At 35.9% G+C, this 13,657-nt stretch overlaps 1 protein-coding gene across 2 annotated transcripts; it reads right to left on the minus strand.

Annotated features, from left to right (window-relative positions):
• Nucleotides 1–7,454: 7,454 nt before the first annotated feature.
• LOC123534218 (neuferricin-like) lies at nt 7,455–12,762 on the minus strand. Of its 2 annotated transcripts, none has more exons than XM_045316357.2 (4): nt 12,237–12,762; nt 11,411–11,551; nt 10,118–10,304; nt 7,455–8,830 (listed from the first exon to the last, which is right to left on the minus strand). In XM_045316357.2, exons 1-4 carry the CDS (start codon nt 12,517–12,519, stop codon nt 8,617–8,619), a joined length of 825 nt encoding a protein of 274 aa, XP_045172292.2. In that variant the 5' UTR covers nt 12,520–12,762; the 3' UTR covers nt 7,455–8,616. The 2 variants fall into 2 exon arrangements, with proteins under 2 accessions (XP_045172292.2, XP_053375216.1); XM_053519241.1 differs by having other exon boundaries at nt 10,118–10,300; nt 11,407–11,551.
• Nucleotides 12,763–13,657: the final 895 nt, after the last annotated feature.

The raw sequence follows: 13,657 nt of genomic DNA on the forward strand, positions 1-13,657 counted from the left end.
ATACTGCACGATCCCGATCCATTGAAACTCAATGGAAAATAATTTTTGGTATGCAATAAGGAAAAAATTCTTGCACACCGGACTGGCGTTTCCGTTTATTTTACCCATGCATGTAAAACCATCTGGCACCCCATGCCAGATGGCTCTCGTGCTGGTAATGACAACTAGCGCTTCATGCATTGATTATATATGGTATTGTATATGCAAACTAAGACATTATCAGGTACCTTGAGACCTTCTCTCCGTCCGTTTTATATATATATAGTATATTTTTTGGTCCAAAATACGTTATTTTACGGAAAGAACATAACGTTACGCTACAAACAAACAAACTAAAGTTTCACTGAAACGTCATGACGTCACTTCAGCTTTCGGACGTTAATTTCATGTGCTGTGCGTTAATACTTTACAATAAGAGGGAGTGCTACAAAAATGTACTATTTGCTTTAAATTTCTATTATTATTTGTAAAATACGGTATGCAACAAAAATTATCTGTCAGAAATGAAACGCTTATTTGTATACGATATGCAAGAAAAACTTCAGTCATGTGTTTACGAACTGGATAGAAATATCTGTCCTGAGGGCACTTGCGCCGTGGGCGGTTACGAGTTATGGCGTCTCAGCTTCCTAATACATTCGCACGTAATAGTAAATAGTATTTGCGGGCAAAATTAGCAATACGCCTGCGCAAAGTGACGAAAACATTTGTTGCGAAATAGCTAATTTATGTGCAAAGTTCTGGAAGTAATGCTTCACGATCCTGATTATCTATACAGTTTTGATTACCGGTGTCCGAGACAATTAAATATATTAAGGTTCATGGTGATGGAAAGACCTAGGTGCCCTTCTGAACATTATTTCATATACGGACGGGCATCTTTGTAGAGCAAACGACCTACTGCAAGCGTACTGGATGGATATCTTACATGAAAATCCCACACTTAAAGCTTAAGTTCAAGCACATAGTTGCGATGGCAAGTGGTTCGAAGTCAGCGACCATTGACTGCGGAGGCTTTTCACGTTTTAACTTACTGTGGGTGCACAGAATATACAATGCCATTTTAAATGTTTGTTGCTTTTTTCAAATCTATCTGAGATTAAAATAAATGCTTATTTTTGCATGACTTTCAATTTAAGAAAGGAAGATTTATTTATTTATTTGGGTCTTACGGCGCACCAACACAGTATAGGTTATATGGCGCCAAACAGGACTACAAATTTTGGTTTTACATCTCATTTACATCGAAATAAAAACATGCGGTATGGAATCAAAATTTGCATACCTGCTGGAATCACAGAGTTACAGCAAAACCAAGTGTTAAAACCCTATTAGTCGCCTCTTACGATCATGCAAGGGTAAGGCAGAGGTTCCAATTAAGAAAGGAAAAGGGCGATTCACTAAAACGACAAAATGAAAGATATTCGAGTTACAGAACGACTTTTATGAATTGAGTTTGAAAAAGAAAAGTTAAAAGGTAATGCACTAAGCTGCATAAGTTTGGCATATCTTAGTAAATGCATAAGTTTTGTGAATCTAAAAAGGAAATTGGGTGATGAAAACAAATCGAATTAATAAAATTTTCAGGAAATGTGCTTGTTTAAAACGGACGAGGAAGAAAGACATGCAGTAAAGTATAAATAATTAAATTGTAATGTTTTTCCAAGTACTAAAACCTGACAGGTTCTCTATCCGCTTTTAACGTAGAATGTAAACATTGAAATGCATAACATGTATGCACTTTTTTCAAAACTGAATGTATGAGTAATGGTTCAGCAGAGCACAACTATTGTGAAGGAGCCACCGACAATGCTTACAACATTCCATGGACTTTGATATAAATGAAAGTATTTCTATAGCGAGCAGCTAAACATAATTGTTTCTATTGTACAGCAATAACTTTACGTTTTAACTTTCATGCTGAAACTTTATATGAATTTATGCATCCATTTCAAATTTACTCCAGCCTGCGTATGGCTATAATTAATGTGTAAAATGATAACGACAAATACATATGTCATACTGATTAAATTGTTGTACCTTGCTCAGACGTCATCCAGTCATTTATAAAAGTGTCAAGAAATGTTCTCGACGTAAAGATAAGATGTACATAAGAATTTTCTAAAAGTTAAAACGGCAAGTATATTGTTTAGACTTCGCAACACTGTATGTGAGACGTTGTCACATATTGTCTGTTATCGTTGCGGCCTTGCAACATTTATGTAGCTTACATAAGTTTATTTGTAACTAGCTCGTTGTATCTTCCAAAATGCTCCAAAAAGCTAATACAGCTTCCACACTTCAAATTCATCTTTTCAGTTATGAAAACGTAGAATCAATGCTTCATTGCACATAATATTAAATGAATCGACAAGGTCATACGGAGCGACACCGCAACGAAATCGTTGAGATATGTCACATGATATCGTTGAGACATGACTTACGTCGGAACGTAGTTCTCCCGGAGTGAAAGACCAACTTTACTCTAAAAACCACTAGTCTATTTCCGACAGTATTATAACCTCTATTAGACTAAATAGGACAATATTTATTTGGCTGTTAATCACGATTGATTCTGCCTTTGCGACCAGTGTATATCATAATCAGCCTGCACATCCGTGCAGTCTGATCAAGATCTGCACTTTCAGTGTCATTTTAGTAAGCATCCCTTTTAACAGCTAATGGTACTGTTCAAATTGAAAGATGGACAAGTTCATTATAGAAATTTAGCAGGGTAAGGGTTAAAACAACATAACGATGGTCGTTATATACCGGCTTGTTTGAAAAAGAAAGGTAAAGGATTCTTATCTAGCATGGATAATCACCTTAAGTCATCCTTAGGAATGGATGAAACAACTTATTTCCAGTCGAGCCCATAGCAGGGGTTATATTTACCACTAAAGCATGTTGTCTAGGCCGATACTGCTGGAAACAGTACCAATATTAGTAAATCATCCAGCTGAACACTAATAGGAATGGTGATCGAACCGTATCGAGCCAGGCCAGTTGGATGGCTTCATCACAAGAAATAATTCTGCACCCCAAGCGAGATTTCGAACCCACGGCGGTGCTGGAGAAGTGACTGGAAGTCAGTGAACTCAACCACTCGGCCACGGCGGTCCCAAACTATTCTGTAGAAACACTGTTTAATTTAATTTTGGTTTAACTGTGCACCAGTAAAGGTTATATGGCGCCAAACAAGATTAAGTTTTGGTTTCAGTTCTAATTTACATCGATGAATTTTACAATTACGCCCCGGACAAGCTCTAAAATGATCACTGACTCCTAGGTGTGACTTTCACCTTTCGGATTGGACCAGTGGCTCGGGCTAAAATAAGATTGCTACATGCAAGTCAAAGTTACGATCCAGACAATCTAAAATGACATTTGACCCTTACGTGTGACCTTGACCAATGAGACAGTGCCTTGGATTTGGGCGCGACACTTTGTCTCATTCAGGCAAACATTAGTCATAAATGCCAAATAAAAAAAATATTGCTTTCTGAATGTTACAGTTTACGACCCGGGCAAACTCTTAACTTAACACTGACTCTATCCCATACTCAAGTGTGAGCTAAGGTTTACCTTTGAAATAGGGCTTGTGGTTTGGGCAAAAATAACATTATTACAAGCATGTCAAAGTTACGACCCGGACAAGCTCAAAAATGACCTTTGACATGTATGTGTGACTTTGACAAATGAGATATGGCCTTGTAGTGCGCGCGACACTCTGTCCCATTGAGGCAGATATTTATGCCAAATGAAAAAAAAACATTGCTCATGCATGTCAAAGTTACGCACGGGCAAGCCCTAAATGAATTTTGACTCCTTAGTATGCTAAATGAAAATGCAAAAAATGCATCATGCAAGACAAAGTTATGGTCCGGGAAAGCACTAAAATGACTTTTGACCTTTGAGTGGGGGCCTGGGGTTTGTACGCGATATTCCGTTACAGTGAGGTAAACGTTGATGCCAAATATAACAAAAGTGTTCCATGCATGTTCAAGTTATTGCCCTGACAAAATCGAATGGGCGCACGCACTAACGCACATACACTGAGCAGCCATTTTGACGACTATGTTGAGTTCACTGCAAGCGGACTCGACAAAAATCAACAAAGGGCAATAACTCAACTCCATAAATATCAGATCAGATAATGGCTACAGTTGATAGCTACATGTATTCTGCTATACTACTTAATCGAATTCCAAACAGCGAATATGGGAAAATAAACGACAAGATTTCAAAGTTTTCTGACCAAAACTGGCCGAAACTTCACGCATACCTACTGTGGATGTGAAGTTTCATCGAAATTCGATCAGTGGTTAAGAAGATAAGGACAAGGATTTGAAAGGGTAATAAGTCAAAAACATGAAAAATCATCTGCCACAGTGTGTACATAATAGTTATCGTTTCTTTGAAGTCTCTTCAACTTGCGACCAGCGTTTAAGGAGAATTTAACGGAACTGTAATTTAAGAAATAAAGTGCAGATTTGCAATTTTTGAGAATCGATTGTATGGACGAGATATCCAAACGTAATTCTCTTCTTTAACCGATCCATGGTTGCATAGTTTTGACGTTGTGGTCCTATAAAAATGACAAAATCGTCCGCTATACATGTGCAGAGAACGTCAACGTCGCATCACAACGCACGCTTTCCCGCATACTGAGAAATTTTCCTCACTTATCGGAAAACTTCCGGTACAATGCATGCGTCTCAGGAGCGGCAATCCATGCGGGTTCATGCCCATTTTTAAACAGTATTTCAGTCATGTAACGGCTGGTAGTTAACCTAACCGGTGTTCCCGATTTCTGTAGTACAAACCTGTTTTCCTCAAGTAACTGCAAACTTCTCTACATGAATCAGAGGTGGAAAACAAATGATTTCAGACACAATTTCTTTCATCAAATCGCCATTGATTACATTGATCACTGGGCGAATGGAAATATTTTGATCCAGGGTAACTGTTTAAGCGGTAACGAGGCTCTGTCTAGTTCCCGCAGAACAGTTACCCGAGAGCCAAATATTTCCATCCACACCTTCAACTAGTGATAGATTCTTTTTCTTGCATACCGTATTCTTTAATTAAAGTGGCATTATGCGCATCTTACTGCACATACTGTGTTTTTGGAGAATGTTTTATAAAAGCAATTTTCGGTTGCTGTGAATTTAATGTGTTAAATTAACGATAATGGCGCATAAGTATTTGAAGTTGATGCTTTAGAAATAAGGTTATCGGACAAATGAAATTATAGTTCTTTTCTTCAATCTTCTACGCAGTGATTTCCCTTACCTAAAGGTAGAGATTTCTATAGTTGAAGGGAAGCAACTCCTGCGTGCAGTTTGACCTTTCAAAAAAAAGACTGCCCCAGTCAAAATAAGAAAAGTCATATTTGGAAAGTTATTATTTCGTACTGGTAACAGGACGAGTTTGGTTTATTTGGTTAAAAGCTATAATTGTCTCCACCCTTTTTACACACACATCTATTTCAGCTGATTTTTTACTTGAAAAATGCTCATATTTCCACTTTAATACAAGGAATGCTTTATTGAGCACTATTTCATTATAGTAGCGTATGAATTTACGCATTCTTTCATAAATTACACGCGAGTCATCTTACAACCCGTTGTGTAAGATGTGTTTTTCACGCACCGGCAAAAAAACCGGGAAATTCCTGTCTGGCATGCAAGAAAACATTTGCATTGCCCGGGAATCAAACTCAGGATCCAGTGATTCGCGCAACTGCGCTCTCCCCATTGAGCTAATCAGGTGGTGTCAGAATGTCTGATTGTACGTTTTACGTCACACCGACAGAGTTAAGATCATACCTTGCGACTTTTTAGTCAGCACTGAGTATCGGCAAAAAACCCTAGGTGCCTTACGGACATTATTTCAACTTCAGGTGGGTACCGGCACCCGAGATGAACCATCGACATTCTGAAAGCAAGCTGAACGGCTTCCTTGTATGACGACCCTCTGCAGGAAGCGAAAGCAAGTGATGCAAAGTCAGCTATCTTAACCATTCGATCACAGAGGACCTGCTCTATTGTTCCAATGTTCTTCTCAACTTCAGTGCCAAGAGGTAAATGGTGTGAAAAACAGAAAACGCATTGAAATTAAACGAGCATTTTTTCTTAATATTTATTTCACCAACTTCCCGTAATAGCATAAATTATTATAATAAAAAGTTGATACCTCAAACAAATTGAAACAATACAACAGATGAACACAATGGTGTATGCGTGACTGAAAAAAAGAAACAACCTAAGATAAAAATAAGTTGCAGACTGTGTAGCAAATTGCTGCAACGCGCGCATGAGTTTGCATAGAGGATATTTCATGAGTGTCTTTTCATATTGAATTTATTAAACGAGTTGAATAAAATAATAATCAAAGGCCTGAATGGCCTGAGTCGGCTAATGATTGATGTACTGACAGTATAGTCTACCAGTTTCAGTTTGTTTTTAGTTTTTTTCTTAAAATTTCATAACACAGCTCGATATTTACCCAAAATATTATATCCGGATACGATTACACTTTTCTCCAGTTTGAACAATATATTTTACAAATTGTGATGATACGAAGACATTTAGCAGCAATTGGCAGTATCTGACATTGAAGTTTACGGTTAAATTACCTCTTATTTAAATCTTTTCATAAAGAAGTTGTTTCGTTTCGCCAAACATGAGTTGAGTCATAGAAACATAGACGATCTACTTTCGATTTCAAAAACTACAAGAAAATACAATTTAATGTTTCGCCGATTTGTTTATTTCTCGAAAAATAAGAATTAAAATCATTTTTAATATCAGTAGTAACTAAACAAACCAGTAAGAGCTTCTTCTTCCGATAATTTATCCGTTTACTGACTGCAAAATTCAACCCACGCAAAGTTTATAGAAATCATACGATGCGTGTTTACGTTCAATGTGGGAAAATTAAGGCTGATTGGCTATGTTACCTAACGCATCCAGACGATTCAGATTTTGTTTTTAAAAAAGCATTGTGTGCGTTTCTGTAATTTTATATACGTTTTTATACGCTTAGAAATTATTAGACATGCGTATTTGCATTATTTCTATACGTAATTTACGCTAATTCGCATCTTATCTGGAGCCCTGCTGGAACTATTTTTTGTCTTTCGCTGGATGTTACCCAAGCTTTGTAAGCCTGCGCAATTCTTAAAATGCACATTTATGCTTGATGAGTTACATTCGAGAATTGCACAATTACAAGTCATAAATATGACAGATTACATCGTATATTGGTCATAGCAAAGGGGATTGACGCAACTTAACTTCATTCATGCAGTGAACTGTTTGAAGTTTGAGAAATCTAATGGAACTGCATCCCTTCACTGTGTTATTTGGTCCGTTTAGTGAATCGTTGGATAGCAAGGACTCGTCAAAAGGCTTTCAGCCTTTAGCCGACTCAAAAAGCGAGGCTCTGCCGAGCATTTTATCAATTTTATTCAACGAGTTTAATAAATTCAATGTGGAAAGTCACAAATGTAATATTCTTTTTATCACATGTTAGCTTTTCCTGTCGAAACATAAAAATTCTACTTTCTTTAACTATAATATAAACAGGTCAATTTGACCAACGTCTCATATACTATAAACGACGACGACGTCAAAGCTTTATTACACTATAGTGTATTACCATTTTTATGCAATGGCTTTATTACACTCCCGCGACGTCAAACATGTGATAAAAAACATTTACGTAATACATTGTATCTACTTGCACGCACAAAAATATGCCTTAACTCAAAGAATTTAGTGGTCATTTATTGTTCTTTGAAATATATAGTATACTTGTTAAAAGGAATTAAACAACAAAGGGTTTGAATAGCATGATAACAACCCTAAATGCAGTTGATAGGAGTCGCACACAAAAATTATCTTAAAGGCAAAAACCAGATATAAGAGTAAAGGGTTAGGTTTCAAGAACAATTTCAAACGAGCAAGCAGCCCAACCCTGAACAGCTGTATTACAACTACATGTAAGACTTAGATCTTCATTTGCGAGTGTTGTAAACACTTTAGGGAGCATGCGCGTCCACCGAAGATCTAGTTTTAACACATCGTGAAAAATATAAACGGCATCGTTTTCGTAAAGCTATAATCTAAATGATGTACAAAATTATAAAAATATAAATTTCATTTCTCTTTCGATGCGAACGCTTCCTCTTGCATTATCAACAAAACAACTAGTACAGAACATTCTGCTATCTCTGAACAAGCGACTATATAAAATTGATTCACTTTTCTATTTTCACCATCACAACATTTTCATTGAAATAGGCTAAAAGCTGTTCATTATAACACAATATTTTGGCAAACAAAATTACCATGTGTATTAACTAAAAAAACAGTGCATACATTATATGTAAGTAAACGGTATTCAATACTTGCATGTGTTTGTTGCTTATTTTGACTTTGTACCCTAACATCTCTCCAAACAATAAAATCGTCCATGTTATCAAATCTAAACTCATTCTCCATTTTTCCACCTGACTATTACTTCAGATTTTGAAACTTCTTACATAAAAAGTAAAACAAAACTTATCATTTCAAAACTAACTTTTTACAGCAAAATTTCCATTTACGTTCACTCTTTGAAAAAACACTCGAATGAGTTTTCATCACAGCCGTCATACGTTTTCATTAAAGGATTGTCCAGGTCCCCTTTGTTGTTATGATCAGCACTGGAATCAGATCCTGACGGCGGGCCCGTATTTTTTACGCATGCGCATCGTGGCTCAGTTTTGCCTGGTTGGAAATATCGTCTGGGTAAACCTGCCCAATCTCTCTTGACGCCTCCACTTGAATTATGCAAATAAAAAAAACAACATAAGGAAATATATTTAACAGCAGTAAACAAATGAGTGCTGAAATGGGAGTTCGCAAATTTTACTGTTATTTTGACAAGCGAGGACTAAAGGTAATGGTCCTGTAAAGACAATCTGATTTTTATGTTTGATTACATATTTTCCGTACCCGATTTCGGAATTTTCAAGCTGAATATGGCGATTACGTAATCGCACGGAACTTGCTGAGCGCCACTGAACAGGTTAAACTGTTAGGTCACTAAGGTCTTCGTTAAGTTGCGATACTCGCCACTGGTGGAGTATAAACATGAAAACCGTCAAATTTCATAAAGAATGCATTCTAAAAGTGAAAACTTTAGGTACGTGTGACTAAAGGACCCGTTCTTACACGAAACTGCACATAAATGGAAAAGCTAGCATCTATTTGATTTCTTTTGACTGGATCAAAGAAGCACATTTTACTCGAATTACTGACATTATTCCAATTCTTATAACTTCTGTCAGCTGAGGTCAACTTGACTAAACGACACGGCCTCAGTCCTTCGAAAAGTCAAAGTGCTACTTCCGTGTGGAAAAACCTCCGCTGCTCTTCTACCTCTTTACATGCTCAGACTTGGACAGCTATTTTTGACTTGGTGATATAGCTTTATGTTACATATCTAAATGGCTAATACTGAACATCTGCATACATATTCCACCTTTAGGGTACTTCATCTCTGTTGTCTTTTAAAACTGCATTTTGCTGTGTTCAAATTGGTACTGAATCAAGAATATAGTGTTGGTATCACTGAACGCATGAATTTCGTGTTATAACATATGCAGAACCCCAAGGGATCGACTGGTGCCCGAGCCCGTAGGGCGGAGTACCAACATATGCACGAGCGATTCTGACGATGTTATTACATGAAATGAACATCCGCTAGTGTTATTCTAGCATAAATCGCGCAAAGAAAACTTATACCCTCAATGTCATTATTAAATTCCATAAAATGCACGTTTTCACGTTAACGTCATTTCCTTTTGAACTATCCGTTTTGGGACCTAATATGTGTACGATTTGCCATGGAACGCGCATATATACAAAGGTGTTTAACAGCACGTGAGCGCGAGAATCCATCTTTCCTGTTAAAGCACCCCTCATATTTTCGTATTATAAATTTTCCCTCATATGTCCGCGCGTCAAACCTTGTTTATTATGAATACTAGTATACAACTCTTAAACGCCGTCTTTGATTAACTGACAGACGAACATGTTAAAATAGTAACAAAACAGTTTGTTACCTCATTGTTGAACACCATGTCCTACGACCCCATCCTTGTTTATATTCGAAGTTACAAGTTGGGAACCGTTTCTTGTCATCCTCATCAGATAACTTGGCTCTTTTTGCTTCTTGCAGTTTCAAATTGAACTGTTTTAACGCTTCTGTTGGTTGCCCTTTATCGTTGTAATAATGTCCAATCAACCTGCCTGAAAGATTATTAGTAAAATGGGTTAAAAATAGAACATACTAGCTGCTTCTCTCTGTTTAGTGATTCTGTACCTCCTGACCAAGCCTGCCACGTACCTACTTTGCCGATCGCAGTGACCTAGTTTTTACTTAAAATTCATTTTAAACATACCGACCCTATTAAATGAAGAAAATCTACGATTTTTACCAGTTTCAGAAGGACTTCAGGGTTAATCTATTTATGCATTAAACAACTTTCCTCCATACACATTTTTTTGTAGAGAAACACTTTTTTGTTAGAAAGAAAAAGTGAGTAGTGCGATTGGTTTAATTGGTCAACCATACGGAGGAAACAGGCTTTTTCTTCCCTAAAATATGCTCTACATTTCCTTAGCAACATAGACGTTTACAAACAAACAGGTATGTAGTAAAGTCTCGAAATTTGGTTTTGCCTTTTTCTATGTTCAGAGAATGTATTTTGAATTGCTAATTAAATTTAACTGATTGGTCACTTTATGGTAGTAATTAAGAACTAGGGAAAAAGTGATGAATTTTGTATGATTATATGACTTTCTGTTGTAGATGCTAGAAGTGTGAACTGTGTGTATGAAATCAAGACATCTTTTTAAGTAAGTTTTGAAAGAGGTAGTTTTCATCTATTGTCATGACTACCAGTATTGAAGTCTTTGGGTTCTTAAAATGGTATAAGATCATATGGTTTACATTTGCTCTGAATAATAATAAGGACATTAGAATGCCTTTATATTGATAGCAAGACTGTTTAAAACTTGTTAATTCATACATTTCCATTATGAACCCAAGTATTTAGCCTCCTTTTATCTACATTAAACTGAATACGTTTTTATTTGTTATGTCAGAATTGTAGGGGGGGGAAATAGAATTTTGATAAAAATTCCTTGTTTTCATTAATATCTTAACTCATTTCAAATTTCTTAGGAAGAATGATAGTTCTATACTTCATTACTGGAAATGAGGTATGTGAAATCTTAAATGAAATGAAACCACAAGTAGTTTTATATATACAAGTAAAAAATCTACTGAAATTTACCGCTATATATACCTTTTTCATTAAAAGATGTGGAAACAATTCCTTCTCTATACATACCTATATGTTTGTACTGTCTCTTGTAGAATTCATTCCATTCTTCTAATCCTAGGTAATCTGCATGAGATAATCCTTCTGTGTCTTCTATAAGACCTTTCTCAGTAAAGTCTCCTGAAACATATGCCCTAGTTCCATCCTTCCCTAAAACAATTCATAAATGCTTTTAAGAATTGATATTACAAGAGAAACAATAGAGTTTCAAATAACAGAGACTAAGTATTTAAGCAACTAATAAAAATTCAAATAAAATATGGAAAGGAAAATTAAACATTATGACAAATTCAATTTTCAGAAATGTGAAAGAGCACAAAACTGCAATTTTTCACAGCAGCAGTGCATGTAAGTTTTGAAATTATTTTGACTCAAAGCTGACTCAAAGTACATGAATACTAAGGTATTTCAGCTATACTTGGCTTTTTCCAAAACATTGCCAACTATATATCTGCTGGACCAATTTTACATTCTGATATTTCACCCTGTCTACCTAAAGGGGATATCGACCAGGCCAAATATATAACAATATTCAACTGAAATACTCTGAAGTACAATTATTTGAACTAGTAAATCAGCCAAAATACAATAAATCATTTAGCTATAAAATGCATGGAACAACTTGCAGTTATACCATCTAAGTAGATTCTACTCTTTATTGTATATTGTACATTAACGTCTATTACTCATGCAAACAGAATATATGGGATGTGTTTATATCCATACCTGTTCCATGACAAAAAGACTCATAGGACACAGTGAACTGAACCATCGCCTACTTGTAAGATCTATATTAACTGTAAAATTCAGCAGTTTTTAATATCGAAAGTATTACCTGTGAAGAAATGATATCCTCCACCTTCTCCATAATGTTTCTTGCCCTTAGTTACATCGAATACATCGCCCAGTATTGCCAAGTATACCCCTGACTCCTCTTTGCCGGTAAATTTGGACAGTTCGTCTTTTGTGAAAAGTCGGATATTAGACGATGTTGCAGAGGAAGTAAAAGATAACGAGGCGAGTATGAAGTCAATTAATGGTTCACATAAGTCAGTAGTCAATAAAAGTGCAATGACAACCACTAAAACTGCTGTAAACAACAAAATCTTTGTGATCATATTTTACTTCCGGGTTTTACAGTAAAGGTAGTAGTGAACAGTTTCTCAATCATTCATCTATTTCCTCGGTTACTTTTTAATTTGTTACCGTAATTTTGTTTGCTTGCAGAATGCCTTACTTTGTAAAGATGTATATTCATTGAAATTTTGTCTCAAATAGTTCCTGTTGATATAGAATATACAAGTATTGAATCTTTACGGGAAAGCGAAGCGTGTCGTTCCTTTCTCAAAGAGCGATTTAGAGGCCCGTCTAGGATTTTTAGCAGTGGATGTACACATAATTAATTGGCATGTTGATTTTAATTTAACCAAAAAATTCTCTGCCAGTAACAGTACTCATCTGAAAATGTATTAGAGAATAAATTTATTTTAATTTATCTTAGTAGAAATTTTAATATGTTTATTAAACAGACCCATTCGTGAAATTGACGACCATCTAGATCTACATGAACTTGAAAATGTGGGCAAATATTTGGGTCATGGAATTCAATGACAAGAAATGTTATATTTTATGTGTTCGTCAAAGTCAATTGAATTAGATAAAACCACTTTATAACAAGCTCTTTGTAAAAATGGGTCTTTTGAAGTGGGATATATACACATATACAGCTCTACGTACAGAAGATTGATGCGTGACTGGACTCATCAGAACAGAAGATATCAGGCAACTTGAAGTAGTATTTGTTTTCAAATCACCAGAGGTATGAGGTCGGCAGATAAGGGTTACATAACACCTGTGCTAAACAAAAGACAATACGTCCCATATTCATTAGTGGTATTATTGATTTCAATATTATTCCAAAGTTCTGCTACAACCGTACAAACTGTAATAAGTAAATATGATTGAGGCAGTGCACGCATTAAATGAGCTAGAAGACTACGTAGCATGTGTCGTACTGAGGGCAAATCATCTCACGTTAATTCTTATATGAACCAGTGATTTTATAATAAAGTTTACGATAAAATATAATAAATTAATCAAGCATGTCGTTTTTCATTCCATTACTATAAGTTTTTTGTTGTTTTTTTTATTAAAACTTATAGTAATGGAATGAAAAACGACATGCCTAATACATAACTGGCCTAAGGGAAATAATCAAAGACAGTCATCCTCACGACCGCCGGCATCCCTCCTTTC

The sequence above is a fragment of the Mercenaria mercenaria genome, chromosome 12 (genome assembly GCF_021730395.1).
Source record: "Mercenaria mercenaria strain notata chromosome 12, MADL_Memer_1, whole genome shotgun sequence".
Taxonomy (NCBI): Eukaryota; Metazoa; Mollusca; class Bivalvia; order Venerida; family Veneridae; genus Mercenaria; species Mercenaria mercenaria.